The sequence below is a fragment of the Cibotium barometz genome, chromosome 46 (assembly GCF_041138505.1).
Source record: "Cibotium barometz isolate CiBa-2024 chromosome 46, ASM4113850v1, whole genome shotgun sequence".
Lineage (NCBI taxonomy): Eukaryota > Viridiplantae > Streptophyta > Polypodiopsida > Cyatheales > Cibotiaceae > Cibotium > Cibotium barometz.
Genome location: NC_141091.1, coordinates 44213627 through 44235805, shown reverse-complemented (window position 1 = coordinate 44235805; position 22179 = coordinate 44213627). Strand labels below are relative to the sequence as shown.

General features: G+C 45.8%; 1 protein-coding gene across 1 annotated transcript; it reads right to left on the bottom strand.

Moving 5' to 3' along the window:
• Window positions 1–229: 229 nt before the first annotated feature.
• On the bottom strand, window positions 230–20018 carry ABCI20 (non-intrinsic ABC protein 9). The gene is made up of 7 exons (XM_086784142.1): window positions 19704–20018; window positions 19450–19583; window positions 19251–19370; window positions 18993–19088; window positions 18755–18907; window positions 993–1070; window positions 230–905 (listed from the first exon to the last, which is right to left on the bottom strand). Exons 1-7 carry the CDS (start codon window positions 19864–19866, stop codon window positions 693–695), a joined length of 957 nt encoding a protein of 318 aa, XP_086640268.1. The 5' UTR covers window positions 19867–20018; the 3' UTR covers window positions 230–692.
• Between the last annotated feature and the right edge of the window lie 2161 nt (window positions 20019–22179).

The window sequence follows — 22179 nt, the reverse complement described above, 5'->3', positions numbered from 1 at the left end:
CGGCAGAACCGGCAACCTTCATGTTGAGATTTCAATCCAATTACAAAAATAACACGAACGCCTAAGAGGTAAATGGTATCGATCACACAAGACATGCCTCAAGTATGATGGGTGACAAAAATGTATACCAACATTGTAAAACAGTCAAGAGATGATGCAAGATAGAGTTGTTCACAAACCTTTACCCTTATTCACCATAAGGCATCACAAGGAGCACCCAAAACTCTTAAATTTAAAGTTTCTCCCTTGCAGATTTACAGCTAAAATGCTCAAATGGACAAGAGAGATGATGATTAGTGGATCCAAGTTATATTTATACATCATGAACGGATAGTTGAATGGATCCTGAACTAGACGAGTTTCTTCACAAATGACGAGACAAGAATCGAGAAAGAGCCACATGTTACCTTTCCGAGTTTCATTTAAAAATTGAATGGCCTTGGATTTGATTTAAGAGCTTTGCTTTCAGGCCTGCATGGCATGTCTAGCATGTACTGATGCTATGACACTAAGGTTAATCTTTGGAGCTACGTCATGAAAGAATACAACAATAACTTGAGAAAGAGTCAAAGATCATGGCACTTAACACGCTTGACTCTGCCCCAGGGCTTGGGCTACGTCCATGGCTGAGATGGGCCCCCAAGCACAGGATAAGCATGAAAAGGCCTTATCCACATACAGGCAGCATAATTTTACTGCCGCAAGACACGGTTTGAACTGAGGTTGTAAGCCCCTTCCCCCGCTAAAGTAGAGTGGAGCCGCCCACCTGCCCACCCATTGTTCAACACCTTCATTTTGCCTTCTGTAAAGCTACTGTCAACGTTTGGTTCACCTTTTTCTCGCCTCTCCTTTCGTTTCATTCTCTGATCTTCAATTTCCTTTCGTAGCCATCTTTCTACTACCCTCTGAATATTACAGTTGCAGTTTTGATTTAATAACTTAAGACATGTTACATAATTACAAACCTTTTGGAAGGGGACATGAATATTCACCATAAGAGAGATCTCCTTCACTTCTTCAATATCTGATAATGGCTTTGCAAATTGCAATTTTCCTTGAGCCACGTATGCCTAAAACAATGAAACTCAAGCTTTGTTAAAAAGCATTCGCAACAAAAAGAGATGGTTTAAGCTTGCAGACTACCATACCACCATCACTTATTAGAGCATAACTCAGCAAACTCATCTTACAGTAATGCAAAGTTACTGTGAAAGCCACACTAGATATAAATGAGAGATCATTATTATTTGCTCCCCCACTAGACATGACCCACGTAATTGCTTGCTGCCATTAAACTAGTTCAACTTTGAAAACAGTGCACCTTGCTACTCATGAAACTCGCCTATACGTTTCCCCCTAGCCTTGCAGTAGAGGAAAAGACATTAAGACCCTTAAGCCTACATCTAAGAATATGAAAGCAAGGAATTGATATAATTCAACCCAGAGTGTTGGGAGCTCCCCTGTCATGCATATCCGACTAATTCCTCCTTTGCCCTTACATCCATGGGCTCACAAGCCAGGATCAATACATCAATGAATACAAAAGTAAACAAATATGCCAATGTAGAAACCCAAGTCGAAATCGATATCAAGGCACGAGATCTGATGCCGAGCACACCACGGGGATGGCCCACAAGATCTCTCACCGGGCTAGTACCAAATCCAAAGTGCCCCAAGCTCGTACAGTGGTACATAGGAATGATAAGGGTAGTTGACGAAGCTTATGATGTTCAGTTGTAGGTCAGATGCCCGATCCGGAGTAGTAACAGTCCACAAGAAGGCTGTACAGCAGATGTATGGATCAGGACAGGTCCAAGTCCACCCCAGCACGGTAGCCGGCACATAACAGTAGTCAATCGGCGTAGACGGTTGTACGGCAACAATCAGTCAACACGGATGGCAGATGTACGGTATAGTTCAGTCAGTGGCACACCGTTCAGCAGGAGGCTCACAGCTGGCAGTCGACGGCAGCGGCTGTCAGAACAGCAGGCAGCCGCGGACAAGTGCAGGCAGCAACACAGTCTGCGCAGGTGGTAGCAGCTCCTTCAGTCGGCGCACAGCAGGCAGCAGCCAGGTAGGCGGCAGCAGCGCACAGACAGCAGGCAGTATGGCGGCCGGGCGTACGATGGCAGCTCAGGCGGCCGTCAAGCCCAGCTTTTGTACGAGCAAAATTGGGCACATCTCAAGGAAACATGGGCACAGTTCATGGCAGCATCAACAAAGGCCAAGGAGGAATCACCTCGGGTTGTGAAACAACCCAAGACTGAGAGCATTGACGCAACGAGAAGAGAGCTTCTAAGACGAGAGTTCTCGGGAGACATGTTCACAAAAAGAGGTGTTTCCGAGGAGGTGCCATGACCCGGGATGCATATGCCAAAGCCAGAACCGGAACCAAAACCAGAGCCAAAGCTAGAGCCAGAAGCCAAACAAGAACCAGAACCGCAGATCACGCAGGTGGATCTTTCCAAATCCTATTTGGAGGAGGATGAGGTCAACCCAATAGTTTCCAAGGAGGTGGATCTCTCCAAATCCTATTTGGAAGAGGATGTGGTCGTCACGACAATTTCAAAGGAGCTTCCAGAAAACCTCTCCGAATCCTGTGAGGAGGAGGAAGAGACTACATGTAATTTAGAAGATCCAAAGACGGAAAGAACTTGAAGACCAAGTTTGAGAGCTTGGAGATTGAGCCAATGGATATGAAATGCAGTTTTCAATTGGACTGGAATGGAATCGGAGCAAAGGTGTATGGATTACCCCAGTACTCCAAGCTTAGCAGGAAGGGACGTCATGTGCATCCGTTAATCCCACGCTCATAGACATGTATATTCTCATTAGCAAATATATGGGAAAATTTAGGGACAAATTTGGAGCGGATTTTGCAGCCCTCAAGGCTCCCGGAAGTGCCCAAGTCAAAGCCCAATGGTTGGGACACCTATTGGGCATAGTTTGGACACAACATATGACTTTTTGGACAATGTTTTGTACGAAAAATAGGAAAAATCGACTTGATTACGAATTCGTACCTTTCCTCTATAAATACGATCATTACGCATTCATTAGAATCATCATTCAAAGATCAAGAGAATCCATTTGTTAGAGTCTGCAAGGCAGCAAGGACACAATAGTGGATTAGCAAGAGCTTCTCTTGTCCGATTGCAAATAGAGGATTACAAAGATCTTTGGTATGCATCATGAACAAGATCATTTGCACAAAGCTGTGAATCAACAAGATCATTTGCACAAAGTAGTAAATCAACCAGATCATTGTATATATAGCATGTATACACTAGATTAGGTCTCTCTCTCCTTCTCTTCTGTCTTTGCTAAACATAGGATTAGCATTAATCTTCTTTGCTTAGCATTAATCATGAACACGCTCTTGCAACGCATGTTACAATCCGACACCAATTATTCTCAATCATTGCTCGCCAACAGCCCTCTTGGTCCATTCCACCACACCTTCCTTGCCAATCAAGCTGCAGGGCTCCTAAATCTAGTCCTATTCTTGCCCTTCAAGGATCAGCCTTGGGATCAACGTGTACATGTGCATGCACATGACATCTATTAATGGGATTGCGTGGATTTTTAGTCACATTACATTCATTCCAATTTGGTGGGGTGAAAAGTAGCTAGAAGTTGTATGTTCTCTTCAGATTATTCGAGGACATGGGACATACACAAAAATTGATGGGGAGTTTTATGCTGGCCCTAAATGTCACCATTTGACCACCCAAATAGTCCACCCTTGCTTTCTCATTATGTATATACATCGGACTGGCGTCCATGGCTGTTATACAAGGGATTGATGCCAGCCATATGATACTATGGATTTGACTTTCCACTGGGACTTGTGCTTGTGTGTACATGCCCAAAAATGGCTAGGAGATTGGTGTTCCACTGGGTCTTGTACCTCGTGTACTGGCATGAAACACGTTTATTTTGGTAGTCTCATGAACAAGGATTGTCCATACTAATGTTGCATTGCATAGCATCTTTATGCGCTTGCCTGTACATTAAATTTTCATGTTGTTTTCATGCTTGCTTGACCAATATGTAGTTCCGGATAAGGGGACGACTGCCCGTGAACCATGCATGTGAAACTATCTGTTGACATGGTTATGTGGAATGTGACAACTGGTAAGCGTTGGTCAAAATTGAGCCTTAGGATCTAGTATTAATATATAAGTGAGTTTGTGCACACTTTATTAAGTTTTCGACAACCAAAACTCACTTATAAATTATGACCAACCCTGTGTTCGCACACACTGATGTCCCGAGGTGGACAAAGCTTAATGTCCACGCCCCAAACCTTATCCCCTTTGTTCAAAGAGGGCAACCAACCATGTGTCATTCCCAGCTTGGACTCCAACTCACCTTCCCTCTCTACCTAACACGTAAGGTGGACATCTCATCATCTCTCTCTTCTTCTTGAAAGAAAGAGCATCGTAGGTTGTAGGCCCAAAGCACAAACTGTAGAAGGCTGGAAACAATTGATTATTGCTGAAAATGAGCACGAGGGAAGCCCGTAGGTGCTTACAAGCATAAGAGACGGTTGCTACAGCCAATGACCTCCAGCAGATATGCAAGAACGAGATGAAAACTGAGGGGAAGGGTGAGCACCCTTATATATCCCTCCAGAGAGCTGGTCGGCCAATTGTAGTAGGCCAACAGCTGTCCAATAGCATAAAATGTTGTAAAATGTCTTAAAAACGGTAGAAAAATCCCAAATAATATCTACTAAATATGCCAATGCAAGGTCTCATAAAATGACCAGTACAAGCATGAAAAAGGTGATGTAGACCCTCTGCATATAATATATTCCAACACTTCTTCAACGCCAAAGGAGCGGTCCAATACCAGCACGCTGAAGTAACACCTCCAAAGTAGCTCTCAGAAGTGGTTTGGTGAAGAGATCAACCACATTGTCCTTGGTAGAACAATAGGCCAACCGAAGAATTCCCAACTCAATCCAATCGCGTACAAAATGATAATGCATCTCAATATGCTTGGATCGTCCCCGTATCACAAGATTTTGAGCTAGAGAAATAGCACTCTGAGAATCCGAGAAGATGATAACTGGGGAAGTATCGACACAGCACAAATGCTCCAGAATTTGATGAATCCAAAGTGCCTCAATGGAGGAGAGAAGGTAGGATTTGTACTCACCCTCGGTGGAAGAAGCAAAAACAGTCCTTTGCTTTTGAGACTTCCAAGAAACCAATCCAGTACCAAGCAGAACCAATTTCCAAATATAGACCTCAGAGTATCAATGCATCTTGCCCAATCAAAATCTGTGAAACCAACCAAATCAACACCACTGGAATAAGTGATGCCATAATCTGAAGTACCTCAAAGATAACAAAGAACTCTCAAGGCTGCCTGCCAATGAGCCCTTCGAGCCGCTGATGAGAATTGGTTGACAACACTCACAGCTTAGGAGATATTTGGATGGGTGTTGGCAAGGTAAAGCAATGAGCCAACAATCTACCGGTACTTTGTGGAATCTACCAAGGGTGTATCATCCTCCTTGGATAACTTGGCATTGGGATCCATGGGACAAGAGAGAGATGTACAATCTGAGAACCCATAAAGTGAGAGCAACTTCTTCACATACTTCTACTGAGAAATGAAGATACAGTCATCTTTCTGCCAAACATCCAGCCCAAGAAAATAATGAAGAAGGCCAAGATCAATCATCTCAAACGTCGCTGAAAGCTTGGACTAAACCTATGTGACCAACGTACTGTCTAAGCCAGAAAGGATGAGGTCATCAACATACAAAACAATGACACAAATATTCCCATGCACATAGAGATTGTTGTCAGCATATGTCCTCTCAAAGCCAAGAGAGAACAAGAAGGCATCAATCTTCTGATACCAAGCACTGGATGCCTGTTTGAGACCATAAAAAGCCTTCTTCAGAAGATACACAAGGGTGTCCTATCCCTAAATCACAAAACCAGGAGACTGCTCAACATAAACTTCCTCCTCTAAATATATATATACCTAGATGAATCCAAGAACATGCCCAAATTCACCTTTTTTTTTTCAAAAAGAGACTTCTATGAAGTATGAGAAAAACATACAACAATCACAGCCATAAGCCGGAAAAGAATAGAATCACCCCAATATGTAAGGTGATGTCACGTGCATCCCGCACTTGGATGCCACGTAGACATTTCTGTACAGAAGGTGCAGGACCTGGGATGGTGAACTGGTCCCATGTGAGCCCAGTCCGGGACGAGTCAGCCAGGGATCCATCTCAGTCGTCCGAGGTCAGGTGTGCATCGTCCTGCACATGAGTCCAAGGTCAGGTGTGCATTGTCCTGCACATGAAGCAGTGCCAGTCCGCGCTGTGAGTCTCCCTCTGGAATGATGTCAGATGTGCTGCGTATCTGGTTTGCAACTGGATGCCAGGCCTCTGTAGGCATGTAGGTTGCATGTAGAGATGGGGCCAGCCCATAGGGCTACCCCAGTGTAGGTACTTGCATTTGCACTTGTAGAATGGGCATGGGGGAGGTATAGAACCATCCCCAAGGGGCAGGAGGGCCCAAGATATTGCCCACCAGCCAAGGCAAGGGCTGGAGGGGCAGTCGGCCAGCTCCAGAGCCTCTGGACAGGCAGCCGACAGAGATTAAAGCCCTAAAACAGCAGGCGGCCAGGTGTGGGGGGCAGTCCCACACCTCTGCGCAGCATGCCCAGCAGCCAGGGGCTGTCCCAGAAGCATGCGCAGGCTGGACAGGGTCTAAACAAGTGTGAAAACACTTTATTAAAGTGTGTGAGTATTTTATTAAAAATACTCAGTCGTGGGCTGTCCTGAAGCCAGCCGACTGCATGAAGGGAGTAGTATAAATACCCCAGCCCATAATCCCATCATTTATCTCATAATTCACCAAGAGCCTCAAGCATTCAAGGGCCAGGACAGCCAAGGGTTTGCTAAAGCTAAGGGGTGAAGGACTGAAGGTCAAGGGCAGGTTTTCCAGCCAAGAAAAGGTCAAGTACTTTGTATTTGTTTCAGATTTACATCATTCTAATAAAGCAAATACACCATCCGTGGTGGGGGCCCTACAGAGGGTAATTGGGACCCAATACTGTGTCCTTCTCCATCTCCCCCTTCTCTCTCTATTTTCTGCACATCGTCTTTCAGTTGGTGCGTTAATTCCGTCGCGAAAAGAGTGCTGTTTTTTGAGTTTTGAAGTACCGATCCTTCTCCGAAGCTTCCGCATAATACAGGTGATTTCAACCATTGAGGAGCATCATGATGCCATGTAAGACCTGTGGTACTAGAGGAAAAGAAGATGCCATGGTCCCATTCCCGCATAAATATCACACGCTTCGCCCGCGCAAAACGAGAGGGCCCCTGAATGCGAACCCAAGTAGCCATAAGAGTGTGGATGATATCACCCCATACAGTACTAATGCACTGAGACCCAAAAATCTGGACACCCTCAATAGCCTCCGTGCATCTAGCTCTCCAGATCTACCATGCTGTAATACTGGCAATAATCTCCTAACTGGTGTCAATCCTCTGTCTAGGAGGTGTATAATCAAAGTGAGGAACATCTTGCAATAAACCATGCTAGGCAATACCTTTACGAATGAAAAAAGCAAAATCTGTACCACTACCCTCATAAAAAAGCTGCGGACCGGACTGGGAGAGCCAAGCAACTGCCCCCCAAGTTACATGCATGGCTGGGCCACTCAGTTTGCCCATAAGTTGGGCTACAGGACCCCAAATCTGCTGTGCAATGCAGCATCCCCATAGACAATGTTGTACGGACTCAGAATCTCTTGCACATCTAGGATAGGAAGATGCTACACCGAAAACTGATCTCCACTGATTGGTGGGGAGACCACCATGTAAGAATAACCAAAAGAAATAAGAGATCAGGCTCCTTCTGTATGAGTGCCAAAGTCTATGCCAATATCTGCGCTGTATCACTGGAGAAATATCATAGCTCTCCCAATTAAGCCTGAGAGTAAGGATCCTATGCATCTGTCGAGTGAGGAGAAGCCTGGCATTCCGAACAGTGGAACTGAAAAAAGGAAGGCTTTTCAAAGGATCGAAGGCATCAATCCACTCCCACTCTCCTGGACCCCACTGAAGATATCTGATAGGACTGCCACCTTATAGCCACAAACACCAAGAGCCATGAGTCACTATCTGAGGAGAAGGGTCAATATACCAGTGCTTCCTCGAGCGACCAACAATCCTCACTAGACTAAGCCTAGTATATGGGATAATCTCCTCCATACTACATCTCCTCAATCTCCCACCAAGCATGATAGAATAAATGAGGCAATCTGTATCCTCCTGGCCCGGGAGAGCAATGATTTGCAGAGGTATGCCTATCCTCAAAAAAACTCCCAGCCAACTCGGATGATAGTCTCCGTGAAAGGTCCCAGAAAGCCACTCATACGGAATAGCTGAATCAATTTGATCAATACGAATGCGAGAGCCCCTAAGATGCTGAGTGGATGCAAAGGTCTTCCAAGCAAGAACTATGTATGCGCATCTCCCCCATCCTGACCATTGCATATAACGAGATGCACCAAGTGGCCGACCAGCCTCATCCCTAATGAACTCGTTCCACATAATAGGTTGTCGGTCAACCTCGTCCAAAGACCTAAGAAGCCTTTGTTGCAAAAAATATATCATGCTTCTCCATGCTCTGACAATGGCTGCAATAAGAGGGGAAGATGGTGCCCTAATATCAACCTCTGTGAACAAAAAACGTGTGCTGGGCATTAAGTCTCTCCCGACCCTGGATGTACATCTGGAAATCTAAGACAAGAAAACATCCTTCCAGGGCTCAGTGCCTGGTAGGAAACCTCTGACCACAAGTTTGCAAAGCAACGCCCTGCACTGAACATCCGGATCGATAATATTCAAGCCCCCCTCTCTTTTGGGCTGAATAACTGTGAGCCAAGCTACCCTGGCACGAGTGTCTGAGGTGCCGTCGAAGCCCGACCGGAGAAAATTGTGGATCAATCTCCGCAATTGGCCATTGCACGCACGAGAGAAGCACCAGCAAGAGGCAATAAACCAAGCTGAGGCAAGCAAAACCTAATTAGCTCTGGAGGCTAAATCTAATCTCTTGGAGCTCCAATGGAGGAGCTTCTTCCGGATACTCATAAGTACCGGAGCAAACTGCTGTGCAGGAGAAATATCAATCCCAACTTGGCATCCCAAATATCTAGTAGAGCATCCTGCTGATCCAAGTAAAACCAAGCTCTGCACCCCAATTAACTCTCGGTGAATCACTAACCCAAAAACCAACAGATTTGTGCCAATTAATGAGAGCTCCTGCTGCCAAACAGAACTCCTCTAGTGCTACCCAGAAGGAACATAAGCATATATGTGAAGCCTGGGCTGTGTCATCAGCTAACTCAGAGTCAACCAACTCCTCATGACTACGAAGAGGCAACCTCAATCCTGAAATTCACCTTTTAGGAACATGTATGTTCTATACTCATGGTAGTCAACCCACAAGACTATATAAATATCAACTCCATTATGCATAGTATGGACTAGATACTACGACATCCCCACTAACGTCATCGCTGCCCAATAGTGGGTGTAGAACTCTGTATCAAGATATGCTCTCACACACGCACTCCACAGACACACACACACACATAGGAGCATATATTCACACAAAGGCCTTCGTATTGAGTTTCTGTCAAACCTCCAGAGATGCAGGGCAGACTCAGCCATAATAAAGCCTAGCACTAAGGGAAGTAGCAAATAGAAAGAATTAGTACAGCAAATTGCTCCTCTAAATCTCCATTCAGAAAAGCGGATTTGGCATCCATCTGAAACACGGGCCATCTGAAGTGTGCAACCACAACCAAAACAATCATGATGGTGCTATACCTGGCTATAGGAGCAAATGTCTCATCAAAGTCTTCATCTGCCTTCTGAGCATATCCTCGAGCAACAAGGCGGGCTTTGTACTTATACAAAGTACCATCTGCATGAAACTTGACTTTCAAAATCCATTTCACACCAATCACACGACGATGTAAAGGCCATGGCACCAAAGACCAAGTGTGATTCCTCTCAATGGAGGACATCTTTGCTTCCATGGCTTGCCGCCATTGCGGCTCTGAAAGAGCCTCCTCTGGACTCTCAGGCTCATCGATCTCTTGAAGAGAACTCATGAGGGCATAATTCACTGTGTGATGAGATGTGGAAGCCCAAGATGAACGGCGAGGTCCAAGGATGGTGGTAGAGATCTGGTTATGGAGCTGTGCATCAGTAAGACCAGAATCTCTAAAGAGTTGCTCAACCCACCGAGGTAGGCCAGCCTTCCTCTCAAAGCGTGAAGAAGAAGAAGATCCAGCTGCAGTAGAGGACTCATCCGATGCTGCTAGGAGGGGTGATGAGGTAAGCACTAGTGGGGGTAATCCCGGAGTCAAAGCAGGACTCGTAGAGAGACTGGGAGCTGTAGAAGTTGGTGCAACATGAACTAGTGGTTGTAAAGTAGCAGCTCGCACCGGAGTTGCAACAGGAGGAGGCGGAGGAGGAGGAGGAGGATGTGGAAGAGGTATAAGATCACTAACATCGACTGGGAATGAATCATCCAGAAAGTCAAAAGATACAACAGGTGGAGAGGGAGTCGATGCCAAACAAGCTCTCATCAAACTGAGCATCACAGAAAATGATGATGTCATCAACCTCCGGATCCCAGAAGCGGTACCCTTTGAATCTCAGACTATAGCTTGTGAAGATCATTTCCATCATGGACTCCATTGGCAACAACCGGGAGAGTCTTCTTGTCGATCACTTCAATGACCTTATCATCAAAGTACACACCAAGTCCCTTCTGAGAAGCTTTGTAAATTGAAAACTGATTTTTGGAAGTTCGTGGTACATATAAAACATCATGTAAGGTGGCAGAGGAACTCAAAGAAACATTACCAACACCGGTGTGACAGGAAGCGAAGAGTTGTCGCCGATACGAACTGAAGAAGAGAGAGTTTGGTAGTCCTCCAAGATATGGGCCTGATTGGTCATGTGGGCAGAAGCACCACTTGTTAGAATTAGTGCATCTCAGTGTTATGGGGTTGTAGCCATTTTATGGTATTTTATGTATTTTTCCTTGTGTGGTAGGTCGTGAGCTGGTCGGCCTGTTCTACAGGCAGTCGGCCAGGTCATTCCTTTACTATATAAGGAGTCTGCCCTTTGCTCACTTCAACCATCCAATCCTTGTTCAGCATCTCTTGCTCGCTATTGCCATTGTAAAGATGTTTGCTATTATAAAAGGTTATCTTGTCCACAAGCTCTCTCTACTCTCTCTAGTTCAGTTTATACTTCCGCCTGTGCATTCTCCATGGTATGTATTATTCGCTTAGATTCCGGTTGCTCCATATTTCTGCAATCTGCTCGCCATTTTCTTCATTTGTGCCTTGCGGCGTTTTCTTTCATAGCTTCTCCCGACTGCTAATCAGTGATAACAGTTGCTGCGTTTTTGTATACCCTGCTGTCTTTGCTGGTCCAGACACCCTCTTGCTGTCGGCCAGCCCTTTCTCGCTAGGTTTTGTTCTACAGCAGCAAGTTGGGGAGTTGTGGCTGTGTTTTCTGCTCCGGCATCAATTGGTGGTGAGGAGCAAGTATACGACGAGTACCTCCTAATAGAAGAATGCCATCATCCTTCTTGGTATGAGACACCGCTGTAGAGGAAGAGTTCTTTGCTACTTCATCCCGCTTCTTCTTGTGACATTGGGGCGATTTATGACCCTTCTTGCCACAATAATGACACTCAATGTCTTTGTTTTTAGAAGATTTGATGTTGTCTTTATCCTTGTCGGTATCCTTGAAGTTCTTGTCAGAACCCCCTTTCCCTTTCTTTTGTTGATTCTTTCCTTTATCCCGCGCATCCAAAGCTCCGTTAGGGCCACCAGAGGGGCCAGTCCGCTCCTCAAAGCAAGACTCAATCTGCATAGCGGAGGGGAGAACTTCCTCCCAAGTAACTGGAACAAGACGAGGAGAAGAAACAAGAGACTGAAAATATGCATCAAACCTCTCTGGAAGCTTGGAGAAAAGTCGAATAGCCATGTCCTCTGTAGAGATGTCCTTGCCACAAACAACAAGCTCGTCTCGGAGATCTTTCATCTTCGAGATGAACGCAAATAAAGATGGAAAGGCGAAAACTGATAAGTTCATAAGTTGCTTTTCCAACGCCAAAATCCAACCCAGAGACTTAATCTCATAGAGATCCGCAAAAGCCTTCCAAACTTCATGTGCAGCATCTGCAAAGGAGAAAACGCGACGATCATTCGCCTGCCAAATATCAATATGTGCATGAGTCACACCACTGGAAGCAAGGGTGGGAGGGGTGGCATTGGCTGGTGTAACAAGCCAATCCCAAAGATCCACGCAAGGCCGATTTCACCTTCACCTTCCATAAGGTGTAGTTGGAACCATCCAACTTTGTAGACTCAGAGAACATATGAAGAGTAGTCGGAGCAGCCATCACAAAAGCTTGGGTTCAATCTCAGAAATATGCACAATCTTAGAAGAAGTGTCCTCCACAGGTACCAAGGGTGCCACCAAAGCCCGAACCACCACAATCCCCCTCTGCAAAAGGGAATGTCCACCGCGGAGAGGAAAACGCAGCCAAAGAGGGGCTGCTGTCCTGAAAAAACAGGCCGCCTAGATCCAAACTCCAAGTAGGAATGAAACGCTGATGAAAAGTTACCTTCAGGCTGCAAGCGATGAAGCCAAATTGAAGGAAAACCCACCAGCAGGAGCTGTCCAGAAAACGCAGCAAGAAGAAGGCTGCAAATCTATGAAAAACGCAGAGGATAAGGGGCTGTAAATAGGGCTAAATCTGGGGTAGCAGAGGGAATCGCTGAACCATGAGCAATGATACCATGAAAGAGTGCACAGAGCGGAAGCAATAGAGCACTAGAGTGTGCTGAATAGAGAGTGCAAGAGAGAGAGATATGGAGCAACTACTCTGAATATACTGCAGCAATACAGTCCCAAGCAAGAGACACAAGCAGTCTCATAAGTGAGGGAGCAAAAGATATACAAGACAAGATGAAAAAGTGAGAGGCCAACCCACCTATTTATAGGTGGGGAGGGCTGGCCGACTGGAGCTACATATGCTAGCCGATTGGACATCAGTAGCTGGCCGACTGGGAAAAAACCATAGAGGCTGGGAAAAATCCCAAAAAAATATGTAAAATAGGAGTGGCCAGCCCACTATCAAGGGCCATGCAAAAGGGACCAAAAGGACACCAAAAACGGGCAAAAATTGGGGATGAATGTGCTAACATAAAGATGATAGTCGGTTGTTTTATCAAGGTCAGATTGCTAAACAGAGACCCACGACCTGTTTAATAAGCATGAAATGCTGAATAATACCACGTGTTCACACCTACTGCCGTGGCCGCCTGGCTGGGCTGCCAGCCTGTTTGGGCAACCTCTATGCTCTAGCCGCCTACAGTCCTAGCTGCCCTATAGGCTAGCCGACTGGCTGGGCTAGCCCAAAGGCTAGTCGGCTGCCCGGCCAAGCCCTCTTGGGCTGGCCAACAGCCTGCCCTGGCCCCTCTGCCCAAACATGGGATATAATACCCCTTTCTGGGGTAGCCGTAAGGGATACCCCCTTCTACATGCAACCTATATCCCCTACACAGATGTTTGGCATCTAGTCACAGACCAAACACACAGAGCAACTGACACCATTCCAGAGGGAGACTCACAGTGCGGATTGGCACTGGTTCATGTGCAGAACAATGCACACCTAACCTTGGACGCATGTGCAGGACAATGCACACCTGGCTGACTCATCCCGGACTGGGCTCACATGGCAGAGTCACATGGGGACGGGGGACGGGGACGGGGACAAGGAAGTGCCGTCCCGGGGACGGGGTCGGGAACGGCAAAACAAAACCTCTTTTTTAAAAGCAATCTAGGAGTTGTATGCATGACATACATATAGAGACACACTTTGAACAAAATTTTACACCAAATAGACAAAAAAACAAGAGTCATTTTGAGCAAAATGCGCTAATAAAACATCGATGGCACACTGATTATGTGATTGATAGTCTGATAGATACAAAGAGATAAGTACATGCCTCATGGGCAGTGAGGGTTACAAAAAAGAGTGGGTACAAAATAGAGATACTAGATAGATCATAGATGATAGATCACAATAGATCATGGCCATTGGCAGTGGGCACAAAAAAGGTGAGATGGCTCAAGGCTCAAGAGTCAAGCCTCAAGCTCCTGAAGTGCTAGCCTCGCGGGAGGCTTGGAAGTCGAAGTCGTCGATGAAATTTGAAGCCTCCTCCTCCCCCTCAGGCTGTAGCTCCTCCTCTACCTCCTCAAGATGCTCCTGAGCTGCAAGATCCTGCTGTGCCATCTCCCATTCAGTGAAGGGATCTGCCTTCCCTGTTGCTGTCGCACATAGCATGCGCAAGTTAGCGCTCACAAAAACCAAATCACTTGCCCTTTGCACTTCAAGGCGGTTCCTCTTCTTAGAGGCAATGTGACTGTAAACGCTCCAAAGTTGCTCCAAGCAACTAGAGCTCACAGCCTGGCTAAGGATGCGAATAGCCAAGCGCTGCAACTCCGGCCCATCTGATCCGTAATCCTCCCACCAAAGAGGAGACCCAATCTTGAGGCGGTCAAGCTGTGCATCTAAACATCCAAAAGATCCCTGCCGCGTCCTGTACTGAGATAGCTGGTCTCTGATCTTCCACCTGATGGTAGGGTCGGGCTCTAAGCGCTCCAAAATGATCCGCCATCCCCTGCTTACTTCCTTGTCGGCCTCTTGCTTTCTGCCCTGGAACTCTGGATCAACCACAAAGGCAGCCGCATGAAGAGGGGAGTAGTAGGAGTTCCACCTGGACTCACATAATGAGTGGATCTCCTCAAACTCGGCCCTGTCTGGCACACAGGCTGCTGGAGTGACTCGATCATGCGATCCATGGCCTCATAGACCTTGCCGATACATGGTTCACGGCCGTCAATGACTCGTAGAAGGTGAACAATAGGCTTGACCAAGGCGTCGAGTGTCTTCACCTTCTCCCACCAAGCGGCATCGTCGGCGCGATCTCGGCACGTTCTCCCTGTTGCCGATTTTGACTGCGGCATGGCAGAAAATTCATCACTAAGGAAAAGCCCTCTTAGGGCTCCGCCACATGTAGACAAGCGGCCTAGCATGAGGAAGTTGTATGCAAACCTTGTCTCAAAATACTTGAGGAGGGAAAGAGTGCTCCTTTTAGAGAACTCATGTCGCAGCCTTTGGTGGTTGAGGACAAAGGATACAAGCTGGTTAGCCTCCTCAATGGTGGATGCAATCCATGGCAAGGCACCTATGTCTTTGAGGAGGTTGTTGAGACAATGGGCCATGCAAAAAGAAACTGTGATGGATGGATACATTGACTCAATAATGGTCCCGGCTGCCCTATTTGACGCCTCTCCATCCGCCACCATGCCGACCACAAGCTCTGGCCCAATGACCTCGATCGTGGACGCCCATTCCGCGGCAAGCACATCCACGGCCTTCCCAATGCCACTCGCATCATGTGACTCGATGAAGTACACTTTGCCCCTTGAGTAGGCCACCACTCCATGGATGGAGCGCTTGCATAGTAACCAAAAACGGCGTTTCCGCCCTCTGGAAACGGTTCGGCCGTTTTCGGAAACGGCAGACCGGCGGAAACGCCGTTTCCGTACATTTTTTTTTGGCAGCCGGCATGTCAGTTATTTTGTAGTTTTTGAACCATTTAATTTTGAAAATTGGCAGTGCCACAGTGGGCACCTCTGACTCCCAAGTTTGATGATCATTGCTGATATGTATGATGTATTATGATCACAATTTGCAGCTCGCTATGTATGCTTCAGCCGTCAGCCTTCAGTTTTTTATGGTTCACATGAATTTGCCGCGACATCATACATGTCCATTATCTACATTCTGTTAAGTGTTATGATTCTAATGTCCACTTGAGTCTTTGATGTGTCTTGTTTGAGGTCTCTATGCATGTTTTTTGCATCTCTTGACATAAGTTTATTTAATAGGATGTCTCTATGCATGTTTTTTACACGTCTAAAATAAATTCAAAAGAAACTCCGTTTCTTGCCGTTTCTGACCTCGCGGAAACTCGAAAACACCGTTTCCAACCCGGTCCGAACCGACCGTTTCTGCCGGTCCAGGTTACTATGAGCGCTTGCGCGTGTCACTCCATCCATCTACAATGAGAGAGACTCCGTTAGTCTCCCACGTTGCCTTTGTATCCACCGCCGCGTGCTCAACGGCCAACTTCTCCCTATCAAGCAAAGTGGTGCGAATCTTTTCCGATGAAGGTGGCACATAAGAGGGGCCATATTCCCCGATCTTTGTGGCCATCTCACGGAAGTAAGGAGACCTATTTCAAGTAAGGAAAACCATGTAGCATGTTAGCTTTTTTTGGCAATATGACAAATGCTTTGAAGCATGAGACATTAGAAAAAAAAAGAGTGAAGAGAATTGAGTCTCGACTCTCACCGTGCCGCTTGAAACGCAATGTGGTCGTGGTAGAAGAACCTAGCCACCGACCTATCCACCTCATCCTTCAATTTTGGGTTCCAATTCTCGTTAAGAGTGGATTGACGGCAGATGGGAATGGAGGCACCCGATGTGGATGGAGTGGACTTGCATGGTTGAGAGCTTGAAGCAAGATTTGGGTTCCTCTCCACCTCCATTCGCGTCGGTTGCTCTTGTGCTCTCACCACATCATGAGGATCAACGGCAACATGTCGCCCTCTCTTTGCCGCCTCGGCCACCTCATAAACCTTGAGCTTCTCAAGAAGCTCCACTCGCTTCTCAGAAGTAATGCGTGCGCAAAATTGCACTTGATGACCGGCCTCGTGCAAAAAGTGAGCTCGCACTTTGTTGGCGCCGCCACTTCTCTTGTAGGAACAAAGCTTGCAATTCCATGCCCTTGAACCACCGCCCACTCCACGACTAGTGTAGTGGACCTCATCCCACCATGACCATGTGTGCACCGCCGGCCTCCTTCGTGAAGAGCCCGCAACGGAAGATGTGGCGGCGGCGCCTTCACCTTGAGATGCCATGAATGATGATAGTGTGAGAGAGAGGAAAGAAGGGTGCAATAGAGAGTTGCAAGTTGCCACTTAACTCTTGAGGCTTGCAAGTCTCAAGAGGGATGGATCATGGAACTTGGAGAGAGAGAGAGAGAGAGAGAGAGAGAGAGAGAGATGGCTTGGAAGTTGGCACAATGTAGATAGTATAGAGAGAGAGAGAGGGCTAACTTGCCACTTGGGCCTTGAGGCTTGGACAATGGAACTTGGAACTTTGGAAGCTTGAGGCTTGAGCAATGAGGCTTGAAGCTTCAAACTTGAGTGTGGAGAAAAGTCCTAAAGTGTGCCTTCTTTTATAGCTAGAAATTTGCCCGTTTCTGCCCGTTTTCTGCCCGTTTCTGACCATTGGAGGCGTCCCCTCACCGCGTCCCCTGCCCGACCCGCGTTTCGAGAACGCATCCCCGGGACGACTTCCTGCGTCCCCCGCGTCCCTAAGGGCCGTCCCCGCGTCCCCGTGTGACTCTGTCACATGGGGCCAGTTTTCCACCCGAGGTCTTGCACCTTCTTGTTCAAATATGTCTACATGGCATCCAAGTGCAGGATGCATGTGACATCCTCCACACTTCCTTGGGAGCCCCAAGCCACCACGTGACTACTTGACCTCTTATGTCTAATAAATGACCCCAACATCACCTACATAGTAATAACCCGGCTATTATTGGCCCTTGCTTTATTTATAAGCTTTCCTTACTTAATTTATAAGCATCCAACCATTATTAGCCCTAGGTTATTAATTATAAGCTCTTAGCCAATCTAGACCTCTTTTTGCTAGCACCCTTAGCCCACATGTGAACCCTCTAGGTCCCCACAACCCCACTACGTAGGAAGAAGCCCATAATCACGTGAAACATTTCAAGGTTTTGTGCGTTTTGAGGTTTTTGGGATTTGGGATTTGGTTGGCAAAAGTAACACAAATTGGCAAATTTGAGGCATAATCCGGGCAAATTAGAAAATAAGGTATGAAATTGCGGCATATTGAGGGAGAAGAAATGGGGAAGAAGAGGGGACAAGAAGAGGAGCTTGGAGGATAGAAGAAGATAGGCACAGGGGAAGAGGAGCGGATTGCAAACTGCTTATATTGAACTCTACTCAAACATGTAATTATTAGTTTACAGTTCAGAATTCATACCATAGATCATATGACCCAGACCTCATCCAAAGCTAACTTCCTCCCAATAACTTAGTTGATCCTTCCTCTTCATCATAATTATTGTTGTGAATGCATCTATTATGCCAAAAGCCTTCTCTTCACTCTTTGATTGGCTCTAATCTTCACAATTTTGAGTTACAACTTTCAGACATTACCTCAAAAAAATCCAAGCAGCCAAATGAGTGCCAAGAGCCAACCCTCACAATTTAGAGTTGCAACTTCCAAGGTTCTAGGGAGATGATAACAATTGCACATAGTATTCAAAGAGGGGGGTCCACTTAGCATTTTTCTTCACAAATCAGCAACCTTAATGCTCACATATAATCCTCCTTAACAAAGAAAGCATTGAGCTTGAAGAAGAGAGTGTAATGTTAGTGATAACAAAATAATCTATCTCATCCTAGAGAAACATTTACACACAAATATCAGTAATGCATGTTGTCAATCCTCAAATTCAAACAATAACGATGAAGCTAACCTTAAGGGAGGAGAGTCCTTCTTACTATGTGTGATGGCCACGTTTCAAGGCCATCAAAGATATGAGTTGCATATATAATTGTTGCTCCTTTACATTGACACTCCGAGAGTAAGAATGATAAAAGATCGGCTCTAGCCAGCACATCTAGATCAACCGTTATCTCATCCAGTAGTAGCACCTACAAAAAGGACCACAAAGGCTTCATGGAGGTACTATTAAGCTTCTTGAATGAATGTTCAAATGGCTGGTTTCATCACTAAAACCTTGAACGGCCGCAGCAGTCCCCTGCAGATTTGGACACGCCTTCTCTGCCCGTCTGACACCTTGTGTAGACGCCAATTCAGATCAACATCCAATACCTGGAAGAATGACAAAGACCAGATTCCATACAGCATAATTGAGACGATGCAATAGTCTAACCAGAAGATCAACCATTTCATTCAGCATAGTTTTAACTCATATTATCACTTCTACTCTCCGCTCCCACATAGAGTATAGGGGGCATAAACAGACCTCCACACCTTAATCAATCTGTCTCTCCTGCCAGGATCAACGCCTTGCACTCCAAAGATCATCTTCTCTGCTGATATGTCCATCTGCAAAGGAACGTCGAAGCCTGCAAAAGCCACATCCCTCCTCCACTGCATGTACAGTCACAGGACAACTTCAGTTACATGGAAGCCTAGACATCAAAAGACATACAAAGAGATTTCAAGGCACCTCTCCACCAAGGTAAGCCAAGTCGCCAGAAGATGTGAGAGTGGTGTCATGGAATGCAGATCTTCCCAGCACACGAACCATTCCAGGGTCCACCATGTGCTTCCCTCCGAGTAGTTTCAGAATGGTGGTTTTGCCTAGCCCAGACATAAAGGGAAGGATGTGAATGGTAGTTTTGCCTAGCTAACGCAGAAACCCTAGCTCTATGACCGTGGCGAGACCTAAGGTATAAGATTAGAGATGGGGATGATGATTACCTGCGCCGTTGGCGCCCACGAGGAGGCATCGGTCGCCGGAGCAAAGGGTGAGGGAGAAGTCGTGGATGAGGGGTTTGGATCCGGGAGGAGGATGCCCGTCGAGGCCCGGGTACGTGAAGCTCAGCTCTTTGATCTCCACCGACACCACTCTCCCGGCCTCCATCACAAAATGCTTCAATTCTTGCACTACACCATACCACCACCCACGACCACCATTTCAACCCATACTTGTTACGCAAGGTAGCTCCATGGTCGTGTACACCCTATTCATTAGTGAAACACGTAGATGACCTGTACACCACCAACCACCTACTACTTGTTACTCCGCTCACTCTCCAATAAATGTATCTTACATTTTAATGGGTGGAGATGTGTGCTCACTCTCAAATAAATGCATTTTACATGTAATGTCTCTCTCAAATACACACCCCACTTTCTTTCTCTCTCTTTCTCTCCGCACATGCAATGCACACTCTCTCCCCCCACATACTTTCTCTCACACATAGAAACTCTCTCTCTCTCTCTCTCTCTCTCTCTCTCATACACACATGTAATGTTATGTTTTATTATATTAGACACATATACCTATACATACATATATATGTGTATTTATAAATATAAATAAATTTATATATACGCATATATATTAATTAAATTTTATTTTAAATTCAATTTTAATGGATGGGGATGCGCATGTGTGCTCACTCTCAAATAAATGCATCTTACATGTAATGAGAGAGAGAGAAATGTTGCCATATATATAAGCAGTGATGTGTGTGAACACACTTAGGACCGTCGGGGTACTTTTTCCCTCTTTAGGAGGTTTTTTTCCCCGGCTTGTATATACGTGGGCTAACTTATCTTTGTACATTGACACAATCTAATACACTTTGTGTTGTGTGCATTCTTGCTTCTTCTTCTCCAAGCTTTGTGTGCTTTCCTGCAACCCTAATTCCAACAATTGGTATCAGAGTAGACATCGGCTCCCAGGGCTACACCGCCAGCACCCTCCAACTCACGTTCTCCGATTGAGGTGAGCTTTCACGAGCGCTTGCGCTTGAAATTGGATCTGAGCTCGTTTCGGGCTCCGTTTTTGCATTTCAAGTTCTGCACAGGTGTTTTCGTCATTTTCTGTAGAAATTTCGACAGTGCAGTTTTCTACAAAACAAACATACGTATTCTATTGTGGACCGTGCTACATAGCACGAGTTGTTTTCTATTCAGTCTTTGCTTCATTACAGGTAGCTTTTGCATCAGTTTCAGTCAGTGGCCATGGCTAATAACAGCAATGATGTATTTCGCATGTTGTCTGCTGAAGACAAATTGGATGGAGACAACAACTACCCACTTTGGGCATACATGATGCAGCATGTTTTGGTTGCAAAGGAGTGTGGAACATTGTGCAGGGTATGGATGTACGTCCAGGTTCTGTGGATGTAGGATCTGTTGAGGATGTTGCAGGTTCTAGCAGCTCTATTGTTGCTGCTGTTTTACCCACTGCTGAACAAGCTCGTTGGGATGGTAAAGATGCGCAGGCTCATGCCTTGATTGCACTTTCTATCAAACGTAACATCACCCCACATATTCGTTCAGCTAAAACAGCAAAACAGGCTTGGGATATTCTAGCTGGTTTGTATGCAGGTCGTAACAAGGCAAAAATCTCTTACCTGCGTAAAGAGCTAGAATCGAAGATTATGTAGGAAGATGATGACATGAATGTTTTTCTTGCTGAGATTAAAGATCTCAAGGAACAGTTGATTTCTACAGGTGAGATTATTCCAGATCATTCTCTTGTACAAACTGTTCTTGATGCTTTACCTGAGTCATATCAGACTTTTGCTTTCACATGGAGACTTGTTACTGAGGATAGACCTGATGTTGTCAAGTATGATACTTTAGTCAACAAGCTCTTGCAAGAAGTGCAGTCCAGGCAAAACAGGACTAGGCAACGTGCAGTTGATCAGGCATTTATTGCTGCCCAGCAGAGAAGAAGTGGTAAGGTAGCCCCTTCCACTGTTTCTTCTCCTATTAGTAGGTCTGCAACTTCTTCTCCTTCCACAGGTAGCAACAATAAGTCTGAGAAGGCTCTTGATAAAGGCAAGAAAAAGACCAGGTGCAACTATTGTAAGGCAAATGATCATGTCATGAAGAATTGCCCTAAGCTAAAGGCTAAAGAGGCAAAGAAGAAAAAGTCAAATGCAGCCACAATAGCGGATGCTTCTACAAATGCAGATTCTGTAAATGTTGTGCAGAATATAGAATGGGCGTTTAGCGTGTATTACCAGTATGGCCCATCTGTACATGATGCATATTTGGCAGTTTCTGTTGACTCTCATGTATGGTATTTTGACAGTGGTGCTACAAAGCACATTACCTTGCATCGTGATATGTTCACTTCTCTTGAGGCTATCCCTAATGGGAATACTGTCACATGTGCCAATAATGCTTCTTACCCAGTGAAGGGCATTGGTAAAAT

Bases quoted from the DNA above. Each gene is read 5' to 3' on its own strand.
- ABCI20 (XM_086784142.1), bottom strand. From the start codon at position 19,866: ATGGAGGCCGGGAGAGTGGTGTCGGTGGAGATCAAAGAGCTGAGCTTC. The intron at 19,584-19,703 runs GTAATCATCATC...TGTCTGGGCTAG, and splicing joins CGTGGGCGCCAACGGCGCAG to GCAAAACCACCATTCTGAAA. The intron at 19,089-19,250 runs GTGTGGAGGTCT...TCATTCTTCCAG, and splicing joins GGAGAGACAGATTGATTAAG to GTATTGGATGTTGATCTGAA.